The 27,999-nt window shown below is 30.0% G+C and overlaps 1 protein-coding gene across 1 annotated transcript; it reads right to left on the bottom strand.

Annotated features, from left to right (window-relative positions):
* Positions 1 to 27,942, bottom strand: UGP (UDP-glucose pyrophosphorylase). The gene is made up of 15 exons (XM_043050946.3): positions 27,606 to 27,942; positions 26,185 to 26,310; positions 24,833 to 24,940; positions 24,561 to 24,743; positions 23,253 to 23,386; positions 21,139 to 21,207; positions 19,651 to 19,784; positions 17,761 to 17,849; positions 9,238 to 9,306; positions 7,031 to 7,062; positions 5,498 to 5,594; positions 4,270 to 4,348; positions 3,346 to 3,512; positions 2,738 to 2,842; positions 1 to 1,675 (listed from the first exon to the last, which is right to left on the bottom strand). Exons 1-15 carry the CDS (start codon positions 27,630 to 27,632, stop codon positions 1,568 to 1,570), a joined length of 1,527 nt encoding a protein of 508 aa, XP_042906880.1. The 5' UTR covers positions 27,633 to 27,942; the 3' UTR covers positions 1 to 1,567.
* Positions 27,943 to 27,999: the final 57 nt, after the last annotated feature.

Genomic DNA, 27,999 nt, shown 5'->3' with positions numbered 1-27,999 from the left:
TAATTTCAAACAACATTTATTGAATCTGTATACAGATAACATGGTGATTGACATGCTTTTATCTAAACACTTTATAATATTATGGCACTATCTAAAATTTAACATGTATAAATGCTACAGTTTAAAATAAATATTTTTTTCTTAAGTTAAAAATACTCCAACTTTTTTTGTATAACAAGTAAATTTAAAATATATTCCTTGTTATAATTGTAATAAATATGTTAGTAATTCATAAACAACCACATAATACCACAATTGTTAAACACATCTTCACATTTTACATCCAGTCAATGAACACATAGTTTGGAAAAAAGAGGACTACTACACTAGTTGATCAATAAATGATAATAAAATACAAAGCTCAAAAGAATTGCCCCAGATTAATAAGAGTACTACCAAAAAGCAATAAATATATTCATTAAAATGTACATACTGGAGCAGATCAGTGGTAATTTTGAAAATTCGTCAATAGATGGCGCTAGAATTCCAATCGTAAATCAGCGTTTTCAGGAAAACTAAACAATACCTTAGTTAAATGGTGTATCTACTGCAGACAAATTACTCTTACCATTGCCACTATGATACCCAGATCAGGCTACAAGGAATTTTCTTTTTGTCATGCTTCATAAAAAACGTGTGTTAGTGACGCTTTGTTCAGGAAACACTATTGATTTGAAAGTGCATATCACAGCTATCGTCAGTGTCGATAGAAAAGCAAGTTAGCTGAGAATCATATTTCCCAGTTGATGTATTCCATAAAATAAAAGCACATATCGAACATTTGCAAAAAGTATATTCGCAACTTATTTAAATTATCTCAGCTTGTGTATACATTTTTAATGAATACATTTATTACGATTTGTATAGTTCACCTAAGAAATTAGAGTACTGATTAGGACTTGTCCTGTATTTGTAAAATTGATTTATTTTCTTATATTGTGGAAGGTATTAACACAGCAGATCGTTTCTTCTCCCCTTATATAGTGACAAAAAAACAATAAAAGTAAAGTATTTAATTTAACTGCATTTATCTGAATTATAAAATGCTATCTTAACAATATTAAACATTTCAAATGATTCACTCAATAAAATGATTTCAATAACTAATTAAAAACAAAAGCATAATCTTTTTCATTAAGAAAATGCTATAAAATATAATACTGGTTCGAAAATAAAAATTTGAAAGATTGTAACTTATTTTTTTCTCATACATGAAAAGCCTGTAAATAAGAAATATATAAAAAAAATATGCCTGTAAATTAAAGATATGGAAAAGATTATTTTATATTTTATCCCTTAAAATTTTATTTGGTGTCTTAAATGCAATTAGAATTATAACAAAATACTTAGTCCATATAAATGTAATATTTCTATTACATTTTCAGAGACTAAGGCACCTCTGAAAACTGATATGTCAGAACAATATTTTTTGTTTGATTAACAGATCATTTTAAATGCTCATTAATTTCATAATGTAACCATTTTTTTTTAAAATTGTGCATGCATATTTTTTTCATGGTGTATAAATAAAATGAGATTACACAAGCTACATAAATAAAATAAAATATTAGTGATCCAATATTCTAAGATTACCAGACACTATTTTGTTCTCTAATACTGACCCAGGTGGAATGTCAATTCTATCTCCATGATTAGCAATAATAATGACAGTGCCCTGTTAAGGAAAAGAAAACTATAGTCAGCCATAAATGAGATTCAAAATACCGTTCACTATCACATCAATCACTAAAAGTTACATTAAAAGAGAAACAAGGCTGTAATTTTCTAAAAAAAAAATTTAAAAAAGTTTTTTTTTAAATTAAAGAATACAATGGTTCCCAACAAATGGTCCACAGCCCACAAATGAGTTGCGTACTGAGTAGTACAAGGCCAAGGATGCTGGTCCACAGTCTAAGCTATGATCAAACTTAGGGGTTTAAAATCAGTTTTTTTAGAGGATTCACTCCTAGTGAGAAATGGCATCAGAAGATGAAATTTGCAAACATTAGAAGATGAAATTTGCAAACATTATACGATGAAATTTGCAAACATTAAAACTCAAAAAAAAAAATTCAGATGCTATACTAAGAAATAAACGTTCTGTGGTACTTTCTGTTTTACTTTCACTGGTACTTTAAAATTTAAAATTGAGAAAAAAAGTGAGTTTAGGAAGCCTAGAGTAAACCATAAAGTTTAAAATGCTGAGAAAAGGATTTCAAAATACAAAATTATTGCCCAATAACTTGCTTAACTCCAAATAATCCTGCCATAATTTGCTTGCATTTTGATATCTTGAAAAAGCATTTTCAGCATTTGAAACTTCCTGGTTAACTTTCACCTGAAACCACTTTTTCCATAGTTTAAATTTCAAATTACTTATATAGGTAAAAGAGAAATCGACATAAATAATTTCTCCCACAATCTAGTGTACTCTTAAAACGGACTTAAGCACCATTTATCACAAAATTTCTGAATTTCTCCTGTTACATAAATTTGATGCAATTTTTTTAAAATCATATATTTTTTTGTCATAAATTTTTAAGTCTGTTAGTCTAATTTAGGATACTCAGAATATATATATTTTTTAATACGAAGCTAAAATTATTTCATTATATCTAACATTTTAAAACCTCATTATTTTACTTTTAAAAAACCATTATATCAAAATATTATGCAACCACTTAAATATTACAATAACTATTTAATTATCAACTTAAAAATTAAATATGTTATTCACCTTTAAAGACACGCCTCTCCCAAATGTAACATCACCAGATACAGTTAAATGATCTAATTCCAACATATCAGGAATACTAGCAAAACGTCTCAGAAACTCCTGAATCTAAAACATGAAATGAAGAAAGACCATTATTCATATTTCAGGTCACAACATAATTACATATCCGTTTTTCGAAAAATAAAATATAATTTTGAAACTGCAGTAAAACCTCCAAACAACAGACCCTTTGAGACTGTGCTTGTTGACCTTCGTTAAGAGGTGGCCAATATTTGGAGTTATCAATCTGTATGCCCTTCAAATAGTACTGTAGTACTAATACAATAGTAAAGTATATGTGCAACTCCATGATTGCCTTGCAGTGAGTAGTGAATATTTCACTCCAATGTAAGTTAAGTTTATCAAAAATTTGATCAACAATCTTTGCCCATATCATCATATATAATATAATAACTACCAATTAAATTTCTAAATTATTATTCATAATTTTTTTCAGATATATTATTTGAGTTGAGCAGCTAAGACAAATATTAAAGCCCTATGAGTTTATTTGAACAGGTGAGTTTATTTGAAATTAATTAAACATACATAAATAAAATAAAACTCACTTTTGCAAAATGGTTGTCTCCTAATTTGACTAGTGGCACAGTGGGGAAAGCTCTCAAATTACTCATAACCAAAGTGCCATTCTGCATGGCATAGAGATTGCTTTTGACGAGCAGCAAATCAGAAGTCTTCTTCACCGGAAGGAAACGACTCCTTGGCACATTTATTCCTGTTGAGAAATGAAATCTTATTGTCATTGGCAAATTCATCATCCTATTCACCGTCACATTTTTTTTAAAATTTTTTTTACTAGTTACAGAAGTAACTAGAAATATGAAAGAAAAACAAGATTAAGAGACTAAAACTGCAGTCATGGAAAATCTATTAGGAATATTTTTTTTTAGATTACTGCAACCTAGTTTTAAGGCAACTCTGTCAACACACTGACAAATTATGGCTATTCTATCAACAGATTTACTGATAGTGATTATTCTAACTACTGATCAACCAAAATTAAGAAGCTAAAACTTTTGACTGTTGTCTTGAATGAATTATAAAGAAAATATTTCCACGATTACTGCAACCTACGTTCAATGAAGACTAGGCTTTCAATGCACTGATAAACGGCGATTATTCTATCAACAGACTTAACTGATTATGATTATTCCAGACCAATTATTATTAAATAACTAACACTTCTGACTGCTGTCCTGAATATATAATTGAGACTATACTTTCCACCTACTTTTGAAGTTATTTTATCAACTGACTGACAGACAGTGGCCATTCTATTAACAGATCCAACTGATAATGGCTATTCCATTAACAAATCTACAAATTGCCTCTATTCAAGCTACAGGACAAGAATATTCGTATCAACTTTCACCGATTTGAAAAAAATATGGTATTATTCTCTCAATTCTTTTACCTAAAAAATAACACAAAAGATCTACAATAGCAATAAATATTTTTAAAAAAATCATTACCAAGTGCTCCACAGAAATCTTTCATGGCAGCACCAGCAGCTCTTTCTAACTGTATAACATTTATTCCACTGTCTAAATGCTTTAATGGGAAAAAAAAACATTCTGAATATACTTTAAATATACATACATACATAGACAATGAACATCAGACTGGAGATTATAAAAAAAATATCATATGCAAAAATATTCTGAAATCTACAAATGTGAAATACAATTATTAATGCTATACATTCCAAATACAATTTTTTTTTCTATTCTTGAATTTTATGCAGATTAAGTTAAGTCTACGTATGAGATGAATAAAAGAAAGAATTGTGGAAAGGAAAATATAAAAGAATAAATTTGACGAAAAACAATTAAGACTATTTTAGGCAATTAACAATATTTCTATTTAAATGGTGCTACATGGAATAAAAAGTAAAGGTAATACAATTACAGTTATTTAATAACATTATGTTTTTAAAGGGTTAACACAAGACTTGAAAAATCACATAAAGATCAACAGGTCAGAAAATGATGAGTTCAAAAAGTGTTCACTTTATCTAGGAATAGTGGTGCATTTGTAACCATGTTTTAACTAAGATTAAACTACTTTAGTTTAAATAAATTCAGATATGGAAGATTTAAACAGCAAACTCCAGACTAAAATTTTTATTAAATTGGTAAAATGTGTAATAGCGCAAATATAAAATTGAGATTGATTTTGTTATAAACCACATTAAAAATATTCAGCACTTGATCTGCAAAGAAAAGCTTAAAGACCTCAAATAATGAAAAAACCTTAAGACGTTAACAACTTAAGGCTTTCCTTTGTTTTATTATTTATTTTATTGTGCATTATCCAGCTCCCTTGATAAGTATTAACATCTTTAAGAAAATATGATAACTTCGAAGCATAAATTAAAAAAGTTAAGAAAAACTCAACAATCCTAATCTTTATCAATCATGACGGCATCGCTTTGGATTGAAATAAGATGAATTTTATCAGATCTTTTTCGAAATAGATATCCAAATACACACATAATCAAAACATAAATAATTAAAAAATTAAACTTTAATGTTGCTATTTTTTGAACAACTACAACATTGCGTACCCTTAAGTGAACACAGAAAAGCAAGAATCACACTATACAAGTTATTCAGTTTATGGAACCTTAAGAGTTATAAAACACATGGTTTTTTAAGAAAGACTCAAAAATTCATAAAAAAGATGGTATTTAATTCATACCTTAGGATTGACTATAACTTCCATGTTTAAAGAATCTTCTTTTACTAGACGGGCAATAGCTCCTAACTTGATCCACAGGTTATTTGTATTAAATATTCTATAATTCCCAAAAATAAATAACTGTTTTAGAAGCATTAGAAACAATGGTTAGCAAAAACTAAAATATTATGATAAAAGGCTTAATAGCAGAAAAATAACACAAAGTCATCACACAAAACTACCTAGTAAAATAACATTGGGAAAACAAAATACAATTTTTTCCCAATAAACGCTAAAAATTATTGTAATTATTAGAACAACAAAGCAATAATGAATTCCCATACATTTAGATTACATCAGCGTCAATATAAGTCCAGAATTTTAATGACTCTTGTTGTTTTCAGTTCTCCTTTGCCAAGGAAATTATACAAATTTCTTTATGAAGTTTTTTCAACTAATGCCAGACATATTACGTCCTTTTATGCTCCCCCCCCCCTTTTTATCATTATTTTCGTTAAACATTATGTAATAAATTTCACAATGAGATAAGACTAATACTTTTTTATCCTTATCTGATTAATACAGGGGAATTTTTTCAAATTTGAAAAATGAAACCCCTGCAACAAAAGGACTAATGGTCCAAATGAATTGAAATTTCAACGGTATGCTCCCAAAGCAATGTGCTTTATAGTGTGGTTAAAAAAGTAATATCTCACCAACAGATGGTGTTGTACATGTAGTAAAGACCGGAGAAAAGCTTGCGCATGACATGCATACAGAAGAATTTTATTGCATTTTATATGTTTTTGATAAGAGTAATATAGTTTATTTCTCACAAAGCATCCTCCATTTCTTCCAATTGATGATATATTTTTTTCTGTTAACTTACAGTGTTCTCTATTGTTGTGATCTTAAGCTGTTTTTAATCACTTGTAAAAGATTCACTTTGATTTGGGAGCAATTTCACTTATTTTGAATCAGTGGTTCTTTTGTTACAGAGGTTTTTATTTCACAACTTTAAAAAAAATCCCTCTATATAATGGTACCAAAACAATGTAAGGAATTAAAAATAAAATAATAACATTTCAGCAATTTTCCATAATTCTGGCAAAATTACACAAGCAAAGAAAACCTAACACTATACGTTACATTACTGTATATCTACTTTAGATTAATACTTGATTTCAGTTCATTTCAAAAGCAGCTAACTCAGATACCAAGAAATTGTTAGATTAAGTACCAATTAAGTAGGTATGTAAGCAAAAATTCAACAATTTTCCTTAATTCTGGCAAAAATTCAAAAAAAAACCTAACCTGAACACTACTAAACATTACATATATCTATTTTACATTAATACTTGATTTTAGTTCATTTCAAAAGCAGCTAACTCAGATATAAGAAGGAATAAATATTCCCTTTCAACATGTGATGTGTGTTCCTATAAATTCTACAAGTATTTTTATAATGCATTCAATTTCCTACATTTTTTGCTGCATCCTGATGAAAATCTCTGGTAGGATTTATAAACTTATTTATAAAAATATTAGACTTACTTAAACTTCTTCACACTCTTGAATTCATCAACCTTTAAATAAAAATTAAATAAGGTAAATAAACACTTTCAAATACGAACTAAACATTTAAAGCAAAATTTTTATTTTATGAAATCATAATCGAAACTAATCTAAATTGGTGATCAAAACTGAATTCCATTTAATTAGCAAAAAAGAAATTATTCTATTTCATAATCTTGAAGTTCTAAGTTACAGCAGTTCTATTTAATTCAATTTGCTGTACATTTCTAAATATTTCTTTCAGGAAAATTTTCTTTATAATTGTACACACAAATATGAATAAACTTAAGCGTCCCACCAAAACAACATCTGTGCACTTTTTTAGTTATATGCCTTTTTTATCGTTAATTTCTGACAGGGAAATTTTCCTTTATTTATTTTTTTTTAATAAACCAAACATTGAAAAAGTTTTTATCCCTTCTAAATGAACTAATACTTTAAACAATTCAATTTTACAAAATACAAGTTTTTATATTACATACAGTAATAAATAAAATGTATTGCATACATTTTATTTATTATTGTTTATTTATTTACTTTTTATTATTAACAGCTCTTTATATTAATCTAATAAAAAGAGAATGTTAAATACATTTTAGAAGTTATAGCAACAAAGAAGTAACCTTTTTAAATCATGCTTAAAACATTGCACTTATACAGCATCATTTTAATGAAACAAATTATAAATTATTTTCATGAAAGAAAATTTTGTCTTAAAGACGAATAAATGTTCAGGATTCCAAAATCTAGTTTCAGATTCTATTAGTTTATAAATTTTGTCCTAGAGATATTAATTTATAGCTATATAATTAAAACGGATTTTACTAATTTTCTCACATCAGAGTTGGTTCACAGAGAATTTATAATAGATTTTCTCTTAATGTCTCATTATTTAAGAATCCTGTATGAAATTTTACTTTAAATGCTATTGTTTTAAAAGATGAACATTGTAATAAAGTCAATTTTAATATTTGATTTTTACTAATATGAACAGGTTTGAATTTTAATCTTACAATATTTATTATTAATATGTATTTGAAGTTTTTTAATTTTTGTACAACTGAGTCACTATTTCAGGTGTAGCAAGGGTGGAAATTTTCTGTAGACAATCAGAGTGCTACTAGTAAGGGAAGGCAACAGTGATTTTACGACCCTGTACCTTTCGATACATACGATATATGATACATACGATATACGATACTATACATACGATAAACTATACGATACTATATACGATATACTACACATACGATAGTACCAGCATATAGATGATATTCTGGTTTAAGAATCAGAACTGGTTGGCAATAGAACAAAAATCAGTATTTATAAAACATTAATTCAAACCAGAAGTCTTCTACGCCAGTAAAAGCTGGAGATTGACTAAACTTATAAAAACAGGCTACTAATTTTAGAAAGAAAAATACTGCACAACATTTTCAGAGCCGTACAAGAAAAGAAAATATGGAGAATTTTCTACAATCAATATATGCAATCAGACATTGTTTTTGTCTTCAAATAAAACTGAATAAAGTATCTTTGTCACTCACATAGATCAGTGGATTATAAACCTAGAAAAGATATTAATCTTCAACAAGCCAGGTGGTATTAGAAAACGAACAAGACCATCACTTGCATTAGATGGCTTGATGACATAAAGAAGCAGACTCCATAGAGAGAAACTTCTTGGGGTGGCCCTGGCCTACTCTTAGCTGTAGTACCAAGAAGAAGAAGAACCTCTTAAAAAAGTATCTATTAGTCAGCTAAGGCATCTCTTACACAGCTGGTGGAGAGCAAACTTTTCATCAGTGACAGCTAAAAAACTGGTGGGCATATGCAGAAAGGCATTCATTAAATCAGACATGACTGATAATCTTCTTGTTATTTGTGGTAAGTTTGAAGGGTAAGTTTAAGTTCCAGCTCAGGTGCCGTCCATGTCAACTGACCACAACAGAATTATGCAGCAGTCTTACCATAGCTGTCAGACGATAGTGCCCTGATGAACGAGGCTAGATGTTTGGCCAGGGATATGTAATTCCACTAAACAGATAACATTTTCTGTTTAGTGGAATTAAAGTACATATAAGTAAAGTGGAAATAGTGGTAGATAAAATTAACATTAATAAGTTTTTTTTAATTTAGAAGTAGAGACCAAATTACATATTTAATAAAACTTAATACAAACTTACATGTTCTTTTGGCACTTGAGCAATTTCCATTAAACACAATTTACCTTCATATTGTATAAGAGTACCACCCTATAATGAAAAATAAATATTAAAATCAATGAAACCAGGACATACAGTTAGAAAAACAAATAATAATAACACCAGCTGAATTAATACTGATCATAAACAGATAGGAGCTTCTAATGGTACTTTCCACAGAATGATTTTGGCTAAACTAGAACAGGTTGGAATTCTCAGTTTTTGCACTAAGACAAAATCTGTTACCAAAGACATGAAATACTGCTGGCGTCAAAAGTGATATAAAAATAAGCAATGTTCAAATGCTGTCATTAAAAAAAAACTTTATTATCAAATTAATGAAAATTAAATCATTCATTTTGAATTTAAATTCTATGTAGGTATATAATAAATTTAGTCAAAGAAATTTGAAATTTAAAAACTAATTCAAATTCAATGCGTTTCTATAAATTCGAACTTTTCATTCCTATTAAGTCACTTATTTCTTTAAAAATTCTCTTTCATCATTTGCAAAAATAATTTTTATACTAAATCTCTTATATTCGTAGGCAGATAGCATTTCAGTATTCAGAAGTACAATAAGCAAAGGTACCAAAAATATAGAATATTGATATTTTATTCATTATAAAATTAAATTGATCAGTGTTATAGTTTTGGGTTAAATTAGAACTAATATTTTTTATCATAGGGCATTTGAACCACAAAGAATTTTTGCTCACAGCATTTCAAACTATTTTCTCTCCACTTATATTCTCTCGCTTTTCTATAAGGAGAAAAGATTTAAGTTTTTGAATTACTTATTGGAAGGGAGGGAAATGAGATTTCTTAGCTTTTTTTCACTTCTTGTTTCTATGAAATTATTTCTGTTTTTTATTTATTTTTTTTAGAATTGTTTGAAGAATAGAAAAAACTATTTGTAGATTAGTCCTAAACAAAAATAAATTCATATATCTCAGTAGTTAAAAGGAAAAAATTTTTTTTGAACAGATTATCACAAAAACTTTTAAAAACGATAATTTTTATTAGTCAACCGTAAAACCGTAATCTTGACTATAAAGTAGTAAAAATAACAGATAAATCATAACAGCTGGTACCTCTGAATGACTGCAAATAGTAAAGGTTTTGGATATTTAATTGAATATAATTTTCATAAACAAATTTAAATGATTTTACTTTTATTATAAAGTGAATACAATAAAGCCCTCATTATCTGACACAAATGTAACCAGGGACATGTTGGAAAACCAAAATCATCAGATTATCAAAGGACCTACTTAAAATCAAGTGTGCAAGTATATAAACATAAGTATAACTAACTAACTCAGTGGCGCGACAGCCCATTAAGAGGGCCAAGGCCGACTGTGCCCATCTCAGTTTTCTTGACCTTGGGCTCTGGGGTGCAGGAGCATATGTTCCGGTCAGGTGGTCAGCCGAACGCGGAACCCCCAGTGTTAGTTCCCAAGCATGCTTGGTACTCATTTTATCGACCCACTGAAGGGATGAAAGGCTGAGTCGGCCTTGCCCGGCCCAAGGATCGAACCAAGGACCTGTGGCACGACAGCGCGAAGCGCTACCGCTCAGCCACCGGGCGTCAAACATAAGTATAGTATATAAAATAATATACATATATAAAATAAAGTATGCAAGTATATAAACATAAGTATAATATATATAAAATTGGGTGCTCAAGTATACAAACATAAGTATAGTATGTATAAAATCAAGTGTGCTAGAAGTAAAATTACTAAATACAATTAGGAACTATAATGAAGTTTAATACCTTTACTTGCATTTTAATTTTTTTGATCAAAAATAATAATACAAAACCATGAAGAAAAAATACATATATAACTTTTTTTTTATGTTCAATTGTAATTTAATAGCAAATAAATTAACAGCAGTAATTGGATTAAATTTAATTTAAAATAATTTTAAGTCACATGAGGTACAAAACTGAAATGCAGTTATTGGGTAATATCAGCATCCTAACACAACATGGGAAACTTTAAACATGTCTTGTAAGGGATGTCGGATAACCAAAGAGTTGGATGAAAAAGCATTGATTAATTAATTAGGCTTCTGCTGTACAAAAAAAATACTTAAAAAGTTTAACAGCTTCTTAATTAATTTAAATATTTGTATACAACACAAACTTTTAAATCACATGCTCCTATTTCTCAATATGCCCATGTTAATGGCAATCTCGAGTTAATATCCATCATTTTCTTATCAAACTAATAATCCTAATTTCTATATAAAGAGCTAGAAAAAGGGTGGTTAAAATTATTGAATAATTTTTTTTGAAAACTGATGTCAAAGGAATTTTGAAATCTCAAAACTAATGCTATTAAAAGGAAAAAATTTAAATAATTTAATCAGTTCAACTGATTCATGGAGTGCATTTGAGAAAACACAGTATAATATGTGTGATTTAGCAATTAGCGGGAAAAAGAATGTTTCATAAATTTTTACCTGACTCGGTTGTTGTATGGACTTGGAACTATAAAATTAAAGGTGGAACATTTGGATGTCTCACAATTCAGTTAGAATTTGTCACAATTTACTGGAATTGGAGATGAACTTAGAATATTGAATTATACATCGAAAACATTGAAACACTCCACACACAGGAATCGATACACATACACTATTTATTTTATCAAGCTCAAAGAATAATTAATTAGGATGCGCAAAGCGCCATCTGTGGACTGTAGTATTAAACATACCGCCCCCCTTGAAACACAGAGGGGTTTCAAAATTAATGAATTTAGTTAAACAATAATTAAGTAATCGCCAACGGTCGCAGTGACGGATGTTGTCTGGAATCGTAGGTTGTGGAATAGCTGTTAATGCCTTTCCTATCAGGAAATGTCCTGGTGTCAGAACAGACGGATCATCTGGACTGCTAGATAATGCACATAGTGGTCTTGAGTTAAGGCATGCCTCGATTTGGCATGACAGCGTGGCCAGTTCTTCGAAGGTGAGACTAGCATCTCCAACAACTCTTTTCAAATGAAATTTGAACGATTTCACTGTAGCCTCCCAAATGCCTCCGAAGTGGGGAGCAGATGGAGGATTGAAGTGAAAGGCGATGTTGTCTGTTACCAGGAATTGTTGAAGGGCATCTTCCTTCATCAACTGCCGGAACTCCTTTTTGAGCTCTCTGCTAGCTCCGTAGAAATTGGTTCCCTGATCGCAGAAGATATCTGAAGGTCTACCTCTGTGTGCCACAAATCTTTTTACACAAGCAATAAATGCTTTTGAGGTTAAGTCGCTGACGACTTCAAGGTGAACTGCCTTCGTTGCGAGGCAGACGAAGACGCATATGTAGCACTTAGTATTGCGGTTGCCTCTTCCCTTGGAGCTCCGTATTAAGAATGGGCCGGCGAAGTCCAGACCAGTTCGTTGGAAAATAGAAGAGGGACAAACTCTGGACTCTGGAAGATCTCCCATGATTTGCTCGGCGAGCCTTGTACGATTTTTGAAGCATGGGATACATGTTCTCACCACTCTTCTAACTGCATCTCTGGCTGAGAGAATCCAAAATTTCTCTCTGAGAGTTGCTAGGAGAAGTTGCGGTCCGGCATGAAGAAGTTTCAAGTGATAATCCGTGATAAGTAAGTTCACAACATGGTCGGTTTTAGGAAGCAGGATGGGATGCTTCTTTGATTCAGGAAGCATTGAATTTTTCAGTCTACCACCGACACGAATTATTCCGGAATCATCGCAGAACGGAGTCAAGGGAATAAGCTTGTTATTCGAAGGAAGTTGCTTGCCTGTTGAAAGATAGGAGACTTCCGTCGGAAAATGATCTTGTTGGATGAATTTGACAATTCTCTTCTCGGCTTCATTCAATTCTGCCGTTGTTAAGAAGGATTTGTTTCTTTTATCTGCAGCGACAGAACAGTTCTTCATGAATCTAAAACAATAGGCAACTACTCTTTTCAGTTTGTTCCAAGACGAGAATTTTTGAAAAAACTCTGCCTTGAAAGTAGCATCAACTACATTCAACATTACCAGCTTGGTTATTTTGGCTTCGGCAGTCATGTTTTCTTTTAATTGTGGATCATCTTCAAACCTTCCATTAGGAAAGGTAGAACTATTTAACCAATCAGGTCCGTTGAACCACAAGTCGCACTTTTCTAGTTTAGTTGGTGGTATCCCTCTCGTTCCACAATCAGCTGGATTCTCCAAACCGCTCACAAAGTTCCAGTGCACGTTAGGAGTCAGCTCTTGAATTCGTGCTACTCGATTAGCTACGAACGGTTGCCATCTTCTTGGTTCGGACTTCAACCATGCCAGTGTGATCTTGGAATCCGACCATGCAAATGTCTCAGAGATTGGCACAGTTAGTGTCGGCAAGGTAGCTTGTAACAAATTGGCCAGAAGTAAGGCAGAACAGAGTTCCAGTCGAGGTAGAGACTGTGGTTTCACTGGAGAGACACGTGTCTTGGAAGTTAGCAGTCTAGATGTCACGACTTGGTTTGCATCTTTGGAACGAATGTATATAGCAGCACAGTAGGCCTTTTCTGAAGAATCACAGAATCCGTGTACTTGTACATCGGTAGCCTGTGGAATGAGGATATAGCGTGGAATCTTGATATTTGTAAGTAGAGGAAGCTGTTTCTGGAATACTCTCCATTGACTTGCCAGAGAGTCTGGTAGCTCCTCATCCCAGCCTAGATGATGACTCCAAAGCTCTTGGAGGAAGATTTTGGAAGTGATAACTGTAGGTGCCAACCAGCCCAAGGGGTCAAAGATTTTTGCGACTTCGGAAAGTACCTTGCGTTTAGTCCATACGTCGCTCTCATTGACGGTGATGGTAAAGGTGAAAGTGTCAACATCTGGAAGCCAAGCTATTCCCAGAATCTTGACCGGTTGGTCGTCGTTGATCATGTGTTTGGAATCAACGGTCTTTAACTCTTCCGAAATGTTTGCTAGTACGTCAGGATCATTTGACACCCATTTGCGTAGAGAAAATCCTCCTCTCTTCATCATCTCCTGCAGTTCGGACACCAGTTGAATGGCTCCCTGTTTTGTTGCACTCCCGCTCAGCAAATCATCAACGTAAAAATGACAAAGGGTGGCTCTTGAAGCGTTTGGATAATTTTCTTGTTCGTCTATGGCAAGCTGTCGTAAGGTTCTCGTGGAGAGGAATGGTGCCGAGGACGTACCGTACGTAACGGTAACAAGACGATACTCCTTTATTTGTTCGGTTGGAGAATCCCTCCAAAGAATTCTTTGCCAGTCTACGTCTTCCTCATGAACTTTAATCTGGCGGAACATCTTTTCAACATCAGCGCAAATGGCTACACTGAAAAGTCGAAACTGGATGAGAATAGGGAAAAGTTCTGGTTGCACTCTTGGACCAACCAGGAGCAGATCGTTGAGAGAGAATCCGGATGAAGTTTTACTGGAAGCATCAAAAACTACACGAAGCTTTGTTGTGCAGCTAGTGTCTCTGACAACTCCATGGTGAGGAAGGTATAAACTTTCGATTTTATTAATGTCAGAGTCCGGAACCAGTTCCATGTGATTTAAATCACGGTATTCCTTCATAAATTTTCGATAGAGGTTGTATTTCTCAGGATTAGAAATGAGATGACGTTCCACGCTGATTAGCCTACTAATTGCATTTTGTTTTGAATTACCTAACCGCGTGGGAGAAGTGTGAAAAGGCAACCTTACTGTGTATCTGCCATTCTCATCCCTAGAATGTGTCTTTACGAAATGATCTTCACAAGCCTCTTCTAAAGAAGTTAAGGGTTTGACGCATGGTACAGAATCTAATTCCCAGAATTTATTGATTAGAAGATCCGATTCTAACTGAATATGATTGACATGTAGAGAATTTTGACCACCAGAATTTGCCTTACCACCAATTATCCAACCCAGTTCAGAACGAATGGCAAATGGCTTATCCTTACCTAACGATAATGTTTGACCCTTTAGCAATGGCAAAGTAAGGTCAACACCAAGGAGTACATCAATCGGAGCACTCTTGTAAAATGCTGGATCAGCCAGAGAAATATCCCCAAATATTTCGCGCATTGAGGAATCTAAGTCGTGATGTGGAATCATGCCTACAATTTTGTTAATCACATAGACGGATGCATGAAAGGAATTTTGAGATGAAAAATGTGAGGTGAATTGAATCTCAGCAACCCCATTTGTACGCGTATTGGATGCGCCTAAGCACGAAATGCGAACATTGGCCTTTTCCTTTTGCAAGCCCAATTTCTCAATACACTCATTTGTAATAAGCGAAGCCTGGCTACCGCTGTCCAGAAGACATCTACAGGTCTGATAGTTACCCCAAATATCTCTCACCTGAATCAGAGCAGTGCAGAGGAGAGTTTGAACGTCTGGCCCCACACCCGAAATACACGATGTAACATCTACCACTCTAGAATTATCACTTAATTGACTAGTACTTGGAATAAGGGCAGGCGAAAACACAGGAGCGTTGATAGAAAGTTCACTAGAATTTGACTCATTTATAGCACCCTGTTTTCCCCTATCGCTAACATTTTCGATATGAAGTAAAGAGTGGTGGGGTTTTTTGCACCTTTTACATCTAAACTTGCTGTTGCAAGTTTTCACACTGTGAAATCGAGTTAAACAGTTAAAACAAACATTATTCGATTTAACGAAATCTAAACGACCTTGAACGGATAATTTTAAGAACGTATCACACTTCGACAATGTATGATCTCCATTACATAGAGGACATTGTGACTGGGCGTTGGACGCGACCAAAGTCACCTTTCTTTGAATGTTTCTCTTAGTAGTTGAACTCGGGATAGATCTAGCTTGTGTTGCAAGGAATTGCAACAGTTCGTCCAACTTCGGAATGACATCAGTTTGAAAGGTTCTCTCGAACCAAGTTCTTGAATTTGCATCAAGCTTGAACAATATCATGTGCATTAAAAGGGTATCTGTAGTTGGATCAACCTTGTATTCCAAGGACTCCAACATTCTTACGAATTCCTTAGTGGAATCTATCAAATTTAAAATTTGTGTGGATGATTCTCCACTCAAGGGCGTTATATTGATAAACTTTTTCATTAAGGAGGACATAATTTCTCTTTTGTTAAAGTATCTATCTTTTAGCAATTTCCAAGCGATTTCGAAATTATCATTGGTAATGGATAAAGAGTTTACGATTTTTAAGGCATCTGATTTTAAACTCCCCTTTAAATATTGCAATTTTTGCGCTCCCGTCAAATTTTGATTGTTCGAAACTGCAGCTTCAAAAAGATCGGAAAAGGCAAGCCACTCCTCATTTGCACCAGAAAATGTAGGTAAAGATAACGTAGGAAGTTTCACTTCAGCAAACTGAGATGAGACAGAAGCCTGGCCTGAACTTTGGTTTTTAACCTCAAAACTAGAATTCACTACGGGAGGCAAAAGCCTGGTGTCGATATCGACAAGTACTGACTCTAACGCATCTAAAATGTCGTCCTTTTCCGTAGAATAAGTTTCCTCATCCTTTTCCTCGCAAATACTTATAATAGAATCTAAAATCTCTTTTGCCTCAGTTCTAAATTCCAAAAATCTATTTTTCCGAGCCAATAAACCCGCATTATTTAAATTCCCAATTTCCTCTTCTGTTTTCTTTTGCAATTTAGTAATCGATGATTTAATACTCTTTTTTTTCTTTAACAAGGCTTCCATATCCATTAGAATATATTAGAATAAGAAAAATAATTTATTAAATCAAAAACCACAGAACAGAGCTGTTTACAAAAGTCTAACTGTCTAGCCCAAACAAAATGATTCCACTGACGCCTGTGAACGTGAACGGGGGAGAATGCGAAATTGCAAAAAGAATTACAGCGGTATAAAACGAAAAGAGAACAACAATAAAAGGGAAGGGTAAAACGAAAGTTTTTTGTAAATTATATTACAGGAATGACAATGGCAGAATACATCAGTAATTTAGCACATAAGTAAGTAATCAATCAAATAAGTAAATAAGCACATTTAAGCAGATTAAACCCTTTTGAATACACTTGAATTTGAAATATTACACTACGAACATTTCTTTCGTTTTAAAGCTTAGCATATATGAATAAAATTCGAATGTTACTTTTTTGAATTATGACAATATTTTAGAAAAAATATTTGCCGAAACAACAACAAGGCAGGAATTTTGAATTAGAATATTTCAGCTGGGTTCCGGCGAGACTTGACCAAATGATTTAGCAATTAGCGGGAAAAAGAATGTTTCATAAATTTTTACCTGACTCGGTTGTTGTATGGACTTGGAACTATAAAATTAAAGGTGGAACATTTGGATGTCTCACAATTCAGTTAGAATTTGTCACAATTTACTGGAATTGGAGATGAACTTAGAATATTGAATTATACATCGAAAACATTGAAACACTCCACACACAGGAATCGATACACATACACTATTTATTTTATCAAGCTCAAAGAATAATTAATTAGGATGCGCAAAGCGCCATCTGTGGACTGTAGTATTAAACAATGTGTTACCTTCACATCAGCATTTGTCTTGTCAGTCACTTCCATAACGAATTCTGGAGACGGTGGTTTTGTTGGGTTTAACAATGAATTCAAAATATCTAAGCTGATGGTTAAGATTTTAATCTTTTTTTTGAACATTTTTTTTATTATAATACAATTTCAAATATATCAAAGCAATACCAAGGAAAAAAGTAAAAAGATAGGCTGGTTTAAAAAAAATATATGTGCTTTCTCTATATTCTACTCTTGCATTACTTATACAATTATACATAAATAAATAAAAAATACTTTTTATTTTACAGCAGTACATGTGAAAATAGTGTTATATTTAAAAGAATATGCGATAAATAATTTCCCTTACTAATATCTTACACGTTTCATGTTTGCAAAGTTTAGTAATCTCATAACAAAAATATAAAATCCTAATGTATGTTAATATAGGGTGGCAAATAAAACATATTCTTGATAACTAAACAAAATTTAATATAACATATGTAAAGTACGAAGAACAAAAAAGACACTTATAGAAATAGCAGGGAAAAGAACGTCTCTTCTCTTCGTACATATTCATCGTCTACCACTCGTTACAAGATCATTGTCTGCTCGTTTTCTATTGTTCGATGATCAGCTATTATCGCCATCTGGTGGCGTGTTATAGTTACGTTCAATTCAATGGCACTCAACATTTATATAGGGCAAAATTAATGCTCACTACTGGCCACAGGCAACTAAATATAATAAATGGTGATTAAAATATTGCCTGCATGTCTCCATCCAATTGCCACTTTTTTGTCAAAAATGCAAACCATGCGCCTTTCATTAATATGTTTTTAAAAAAATAAACATGCAATTATTAAAAATATTTTATAATATTTTAAAGATTAATTCCTATCCCACTTGTTTCTTAAGACATTTCTTCATTTCGAAATGAACCTTGTAATCTTACCCTATTACGAGAATAATAAGAAAAAAATAAATTCCTTACTTTATCAATAACTGCAAATTGTTTTACTGCTTTAAAAGCTTTGAAAAAGTAGCCCCATGTTCTAAAGCCCATGTGTTACACTGCCAAAAATGCTACAACTGCCTATTGACCAGCAGCAAAATTTCCAAATTTTGCTCTAGAATACTCTATTAATAAAGCATTTACGTATGCATTTTATAAATTAAGTCAATCAATGACAAATTACTGACTCACTTGATTTATCACATTTAATTATGTGATTATTAATGATGACTTCGTGTTTTGCCTTAATTTTCTTTTGCATGATAAACATTTATAAATCAATTAAAATTAATTCTGATTTAAATTTTTTAATATAAATAAACTATAAATATAATAACAATTTTTAAATATAAATAAACTATTTAATATAAATATAACCTTTAAAATAAAAATGATAATTTTTTTTACCATTTTACTTAACTGAGACTTATTTTACTTAAAATTGAGAAATGGAAAAAGAAACAATAATTAATTCCATGCACGTAAAATTCATATGATACATTTTTTCCTATATAAAATTTAAAATTCAAGCAAAGAAGAAAATCAATTCAATAAAAAAAAAATTTTTACTATTCATTTTCACTAAACTTACCAAATTTTCTTCTACAAAATTTTCAACTTAATTATTATTATTTTGACTTTTATAATACAATTCATGTATATATAGGCACATAAATATTTCATTCAAAAATAAAGTAAATTAGATTTAGCTACTATTAAATTTAAACCTGAATTTAATCTTTATCAAAAAAAATCTTATAAAATAATCTACCAAACTTTAAAGGAGATAATTTTATGCTATTTTAGGAAAACTGTTAAAAATTTGCACGTTGATACATTGGTCAGCACAGCTTTTAAAAAAAAAAGAGGAAAAATAAAAGAAAAAAGGATACTTATATCAACAGTTGCCCCAAGATTATCTATATTTGAGATGAAACAATATTCTCTACCTTCTGAAAGAAAAGCTTCACACAAATTGGATTTATAAAACGATTCATAGAAATCACCATGGCCAGGTGGGTACCAACTAAAATAAACAAAAGTCCTAATAATTCAAGTTCCACTTAAAAACATAAAATAAAGACATTAAAAAATATAAAACCTAAGAACACATAAAGAAAATATGAAATAATCAATGAAAAATATGCACTAGGAAAAAAAAGAAAATAATGAAGGCATAAAAATAAATAGACTCATTAAACACTGCCCACTCATAGTTCATGTGTTGGTGCTACCTCAACAAAAATATATCAGCAAATATATGTATTTTCAAGCTTTGTAGTAAATTAGACATAGACCATCTGAAAAATCTGATTCTTTGCTAATATTTTGTTTCAAGGGGCTTATTGGAAAACACTTCAGTCATTTTTAATCTGCCAGTTATTTTTTAGGCTTGTTAGAATAAGCCTAATGGCTTTAAGCTAATAAAAACACCTGCAAATAATCACTAATTCATTTCTGAAGCTACTTGAACAATGAACGATGTATTTTCTACTTAGCATATGCCAGGACAGACAAAACCTGGGAGTCAGATTGCTAAATGACAAGAAAAAATAATTTTAAGACTAACTTTTTAACACATTTTTCTACTATTTATTATTTATTATAAGCATGAGGATTAGTAAGAAAAAAAGTCGAAATTCAATACTTTTTCTTCAGAACTGAATCAATTGATAAATGGTATTTTAAAACTAAAACCTAAGGCAATGTTAATGTATATATTCACTTAATGTTTTTGTTAAAAGAAACAATATTAGTTTACCTTCTGTTTTAGCAATTATTTCATAGTTTGTTTTATTAAATTATAAGAAATTACAATTTAAAAGGCTTGTTTTCGTAAAATTTTTGCTGAATTAGGTCCTTTTAATTGAATATTTAACTCCTTTACTGTGAAAAGACACACATATAACCCATATAATTAAAAGTTAGCGATAAGTATATCGATCAGAAACTTTTTTTTTAATTCTTTTGCAGCAAATGCAATGAAATCACAATACTTCCGGGTGCCATCTTTTGAAATTTTGGTCTTTCAACATGTGCATTCATTTTGATTAGCCTAAAAAAATTCCAGACTGATTAGAAAAGACTAGAAACTTTTCCAATTAGCCTGATGCATTACAAAATAAAGGCAGCTGTTCACAAGGAGCCAGATTTTGTAATTAACCTATAACATATACACAAAATTGTACAAATAATTCTCGTTGTATTATCACCTTGTATTATCATTATACATTAGAATTTCTGCCTGATGCCTTAGTGATGAGCAAAGCAGAAGAAGTGTTTTCTTAAATAAAGTATAGTTTTATTAAAAAAGAGATATTTAACAATCAATTTTAAAGATAATTCAATGAGAGGGACACCATACAAAAGTTGTTACTTACCCTTCAGCATCATCCTCATCAAGTGATGAAACAATAGGCATGAAACTCTCTTTATTCACTCTAGGATACCTGCAGACAAAATAACAATCACTAATTGTATATTATTTTTAAAAAAATTATCCACATCATTTGATACACATTTCCTTTAAGTGATTATAAAAATATACAACAACTTGGTAATTTCTAAAAATGGAGCTAAAATGCTACTTTAAAAATGGATTTACTTCGTCATCTGTTACCCATGCTAAATCTTTTACTACACCGAACAATTAAGTATTCAGCTAGCTGAATCTTAATTTTTTTATATATATATTTAAGGTATAAAAGAGGAATTAAAAAGATAAATATCACAAATCACTAGACATCCAAAGTTTTAAATAAAGTGGCTGGACCACAGAATTGTGTAAAAAAAAAATTCAGAGCATTTTTTTCAAAAATTTAAAAGGATTTAACAATTTTTATGCATCAAATTCAAAATTTTATTTCAAATTTTTGAAGTTAAAATATTACTTCAAAATCAAATGTTCCAATTTTGGGACATCGGCATTTTAAAGCTCTATTTTTAAATTTCATATGAGTCAATGAAAACTATTGCTTGCATTCTATTCAATTAATAATATGAAATTGATTCAATAAAAATAATGATGTTGAAAAAGAAAAGGGATATGAATGTGTTCATCTACTTTTGACCATGAATATCAGAAATAGCATGAATTTGTAGGTAGCTGATAAGAATGTTAATGACAAAGGTTATACATAGAAAGCAATGCAAGAGGTTATACAAGATAAGCACTCATTCATACTCAGAAATTCTAACTATTGAAAAATAGTTTTTGAGAAGGTGATAAATTTCAGGGGGGGCTTTGTCTTTTGTCATGTTTATTCACAATGATAAAGTTAAAATTGCACAGTGTCAATGTCAACAGGACAATTGTCAATGTCCCAACAATAATATTGTATAGATTCTTGCTAATGGCAGTTTTTTAGTGATTTTTTCTAATGGCAGTTAGTCAAATATTTGCAAAATTTAGTTTGTAGTTATTTACCGTTTTTTAAATTATTTTGGCGTGCCTGGAGCAGTTGGCATCTCTGTCAACATTCCGTTGTGAGTTGTTGCTTACAGTGTAAACAAAGATCATTTCTATATCAAGAGAGGATATGTCAAGAGGTTAATGGAAAAAGGAGGTTTGTGATTTGCTTACTTTTGTTAACAAAGTGATATGATAGATATCAGTAATATTTATGTAAAGCATCAAAACTTCCTTATTTTCAAAGCAGAATAAAAAATGCAGTAATAATAGTACTCAAGGAAATTTTTTAAATTTGAATTAAAAGTTGAATTCGGAGAAAGGAAAAGTTGGGAAAAATTTCGTCAAAAAATTTTTAGAGGACAAGAGGTCAGATTATGAAAAGAAAACACAAAAGACTCCTTAAGAATAATCAACTTAAAATTTTATAAAGTAAACTGAAACGTACATTTTATTTATGTTAAGTTACTTATATTGTTTGGATTTAATTCGGAAATAAAATTGCTGCATTAAAAGTCAAAGTTAAGCAAAATCCAGAAGGGTGTTCCTATTTAAGCATGGGAGCGGATTTATAATTTGCTTATTTTTGCTGACAAAAGAGGAAGGGGAGACCAAAATCGGAAAAAATATGTTTATGTAATATTTAAACGGCCTCTAATCATGGAAATCACATTTACATTGAAACACATTTGTTGAATAATAAATAAATATTTATTAATAAATTTATCTAAATACAGCCAGTTTACACAGTAAGTTTTACAGTCAGTACCCAAAGTTTCGCATCCAATGAGGGAAAGGTTGAAATATTGTTAATTATTTGATTTATTTATTTATTTTACAGAAAATTAATTTTCTGCAACATACAATTTTAATTGAAGCAACAATGTCTAAATTACATGAATTATTAAGTAATTTGCAATTAATTTACAATTGATAAGTCTAAAGAAAATGTTAAAAAAAATAAAATTTCCAAAATTCATTATCTAAAAAGCATTGCAAAGTGTCTTTCTTTGAAGTTAGTCATTATATATAACATAAATATTATGAAGTAAATAAAGAAATAATAATGAAGTACATTTTACATACTTGCTTTGTGTAAATGTATATATTTTTATTCTAAATCCTCTGTACTTTCTCAGAACTTTTTGAGTATCTTCTTCAGTATTAAAAGAATTCATAAGTACTAGAGGAACATCAGCATCATAATGTGTATTTAGATGCTAACAAATAAAGACAAAAATTTTAAAAATTGCTTTTTGCTACTGAACAATGTTTAAAACAATATTTTTAAATTTTAAGAGTACCATAATTTAAAAAGCACAAATATTTATTCATGCAAATCAAAACAGGCATTATTGAAAAGTTTTAAACAATTAAAAAATTCATAAAAAAAGTACTACAGAAATAAGTGACGCTGAATATTATAGATTAATCATTCAGTAACTTACTTCAATAGCTATAGAAATATTGTATAAAAAGCACAAAAATAAAATCTTTATACTAAATCAACATTGTACTCTAACAAATAAATCGAATAAAAAATAATCATTTTCAAATAAAAGGTCATGAATCATTAAAAAAATTGAAGAAACATAATATCATTCGAAAAAAAACATATTTTATTTAAAAATGTGAAAATAATTGCTTAACATATTTTTGTACAGTATAGATAGCTATAAACATACTTTTATTATATCTTTTCCAAAAATAGAAATAAGCAGTTTTTTTTTTTGTTCTTTGAAAGAGAAAATATATCTACCTCAACTATAAATATGAGGCATAACACCTCATTACTATTATACATATATTTTTACCTTCCAAATACAAGAACATTTAAAAATTGCTATAACATTTGCTTGTCCTGAAATTGAATATTTGCTTGTCCTTTAAAATTTGCTATTTTCTTAAAATACTACTTATAACATTTCACTATTTTTAAGATAAATTTATAGTTTTTTTTACAGTAATACATAATATATTACTAATCAACATGTAATTAACGCTGTGACCAATGAGAACCTAAATGATTTTAAGACATGGTCCTTTTCTGAAAAAGCCTATTGTCACAGTGACCTGTGATGATTACTATTTATTTTGATCTAGGATTCGTTAGTTTCAGTCATTTTGTTTAAGCTATTTTTTTTCTATCGAATATTTAATAATTCTTTTTTTTGTCTTATTTTTTCCTTTTAGAATTGTTGATGTTAATTTCTTGTTTTCCTAGAATTTTCCCTTGCTAAACACCATTTGTACACCACTACTTTTTCATTCAAACTGTGTTTATACGACACATTAATATTTAATTTTACTACATAATAAATACCTTTAATTTTTTTCACTCTGTAACAATTATGTACTCCTATAATAAAATATTTAAAATAAAAAAATTATCACCTCAATTTGTTGAACAGTCAGATCAAGAAAAGTAAGATCATTTCTAACAGGTATTACAGATTTTGGCCCAGTACATCCCATACTTGTACCAAGACCGCCATTTAACTTTATGACAACTAGCTTGTTAAGCATACATTTTATAGAAGACACGGGAGGTTCTGGAAGTGATGCATAATTTTTTACCTGTAACAGTAAAATTCAATTAGATTCAAATAAAAATTTAAATTATATATATTGAGTTATATTAAGAAAAATGTGTGTGTGAAACTTACTGCGTCAACTGGTAGAGGTTCAATTTTTTCCCATTGAACAGATGGCCCAGTTCCTTGTAGAAACTGACGAAATAGTTTTTGGAAGCCATTGAAATCCACTTCATATTTCTTTGTAAAAAAACATGTCTTATTAATAAGGGAATATAATGTAATAAGGTATGCACTTCAAAGTAAAAGCAAGATCTCAAATTAGTAGTATTATTATATAACTTTCAATATTTATGTTTGTACGAAACAAAATTTTAAATTAGGAAACAGTTTAAAGAACATACATAAAAATTTCAGCTAAAAAATACCAACAACCATTTTTTTTTTCAAATAAGATAGTGATAGTTAGTTCTTTATTCCAGAATAAGTTAGAATAGTTTAATAATAAGATAGTTTAATAGATAAAATAGGTAACTGGAGTTTGTGGCAGAAAAAATAAAATTTAAAAATATACATAAATAAAAGAATTACAAACTGTATTTCTATATAAAACAGTCCTTATTAAAAGAGTTGGCAGTTGCAATCGGAAATAATCATAAAGAGATAAAAAATTTATTTGTAGAGCATTTTTAATTAACTTTCATTTTATTTACTTATCTCTATTTTTAATTAACCTTTGCATCGTAAATTGGAGTCCAATACGAAGACCGCTTTCTTTTTATATCCATATTTTCATACAAAAAAATTTATATATTTAAATAGTCAAACAAAAAAGTTGATGACTACCAGCATTAACTAGTACAAAAAATATTATAAACTTAAAATTGAAATCTTCTACCATCAGTCCAATCTTCTACCATCTCAACAGTGCCAAAGCTTAGAATAGCCTATTGAGGTGGTAGAAGAAATCCATTTAGAACATTCTGTTCTGCTGCCTTAGTGGAGCAATTTTGAGACGGCAGGCGATATTAAGTTAAAAAAATTAAACCTATTCTTGTTCAGAAATTGTAACTTCTAAGCTTTACTACAAACTTTAAAAAAATACTGAATTTTTTCCTAATTTTTTGAATTTTAATCATTTAGTATTACTGAGATGGCAAAAGTAGAAGAGTTTTAAGATTTTATATGTTTGATGATGATGATGATAGTTAACAGCTTTTCCACGTATATCATTAGTAACTGACAGCTTCTACCAATATAAAGATGAACTGCTGTCAGAGATCACAGCGAGAAGAGGTTAAAAAATAAAGAAAATAGTTGCACAAAATATTTCAATGGTATCTAATGAAAAAATATTTGTAAGAACAATGAGCTATTAAAATTATCCAGAAAATTAATCAGTTTATTTAAATATTATGAAGTTGTGCAATAAATGAAGAACGTAAAAATGAGGCTTACATGGAATGTTAAACATTTATGCCTACCTCTTTATCAGTGGTAGCAGTAATGAGCAATTTTTCCAATTCATGACAAAGCTGAATCTCGGCATCTTTTTTGGTCAGTTCTTTAAACTCTGTCGTATCACTTATCTTTTTCTGATGACCAAATTTCTGTAAAATAACGTAAGAAAAGTTGCTTTCTATTAAATATAAAAGTAAAATGCTTCATAAAACATTCTAAAATAAAATAATAAATAAAATAAAATAATTTTTTTTAAAAATTACATTAACATTATTATGCTACGATATTACATGGCATGACAATATTAGATTAGTTATTAAAAAATTATTATGTTAAACAAATTTCAAAACGTTCAAATTATCATTAAAAAAATTTTAATACATATAAAGTATATTTTGACAAAGAAATTGACGAAGATTATCAATCTCTGAACATATCCATTTAATCGAATGGATGTAAAAAAAATATTTGTTACAAAACGATCCTTTCAGAGCATAAAACTCCAAAGAAAGTTGCCTATTTAAAAATAATAGCACAAAAATTTAAATGTGCTTTGACATCTTATTTAAACAAACCATTTCTAATAAACCTAAAAACAATTTAATGTTGTAATTTCCATTAAAATATAAAATATTACTGGATCAAAATATTAAAGAAAGACAGAACCAAGCAGTTTCACTTAGCGCTGATATTAATTGATATAGAAGTAATACCAACTGATTTTTTACTTGAAAAGTAAATATTTACTTAATAAATTTGGACAGAACTTTTAGAATGAAAAATGTAATTTTAATTAATATATATACAATTATGACAAAAGTATTAATACAATCTGAAAATAGTGAATTTTTTTGAAAATCTATAACAATAATAAGAAAGGCTGTTCTGGAGGTAATGTAACAATCAGGAATTATTATTACGGAACTTAACAAAAAAATTATTTTCCGGACAAAAATTATAATTTCTTTAAATAAACAATAATTAAGTTTTTAATCAATAATACAAAAAATGCTACGAAGATCACCTAATTTTATTACACTATCTCCTTCAACATATAACTTTAATTTTAATTCTGTACTTTAATAATAGTGTACTATTCATTTCATAAATATTTCAAATTGAACTTTAAAAAATGTCAGGGATAACTTCAAACATTAAAAATCAAAAATTTGAAAGCATCTAAGGAATATTATAACTTCAATAAGTGAAAAGGTGTTATGAATATAACGAAAATATCATGCCGGATTTTCTTATATTTAACAAAATATTTGCACAAAACTGAAAATAATGAGATAGTATATTTCGTTAGATAAAGTATACAATAAGACATTTAGAATAAATTCAACAAATATTATCTTCTGATGAAATTTTAAAGATACCGACTTTCTCACAACAAACAATATTTCAAAGAAAATATTATTTTATTAACGTAAGGTAAACTTACGTTCTTAACTTCAAGGTGAACACTCATTTTGTTTTGGCAAATGGAGTAGCTGATATGGTTTGAAGAAAATGAAGAATGCGTCAATAAATTAATGAATTAAGTACGAGAGATCAAATGACCATACCAAAGTCACCTGCAGTGTCAGATGAAAGGACACATTTGTTTTGTTTTGATTTTTATGACAGATATTTCAACAATCACAGTTAACAATTTGGATAAACACAAACAAAATATGTTCATTGATCACAAATGCACCACAAAGAAGCCATTCTGACTGCACTTACATGAGACGATTCGAATATCAATCAGCACCTATCAGGTACTCAATAGACAGGGTTAGTCCTACGTCATCAACGACGTCACTAGCACGTGCCGTTCGCCGTTCCAAACAAAG

This window comes from Parasteatoda tepidariorum, chromosome 2, assembly GCF_982258835.1.
Source record: "Parasteatoda tepidariorum strain Cologne lab strain chromosome 2, Ptep-v5.0, whole genome shotgun sequence".
Lineage (NCBI taxonomy): Eukaryota > Metazoa > Arthropoda > Arachnida > Araneae > Theridiidae > Parasteatoda > Parasteatoda tepidariorum.
This window is presented reverse-complemented; position numbering and strand designations above follow the sequence as displayed.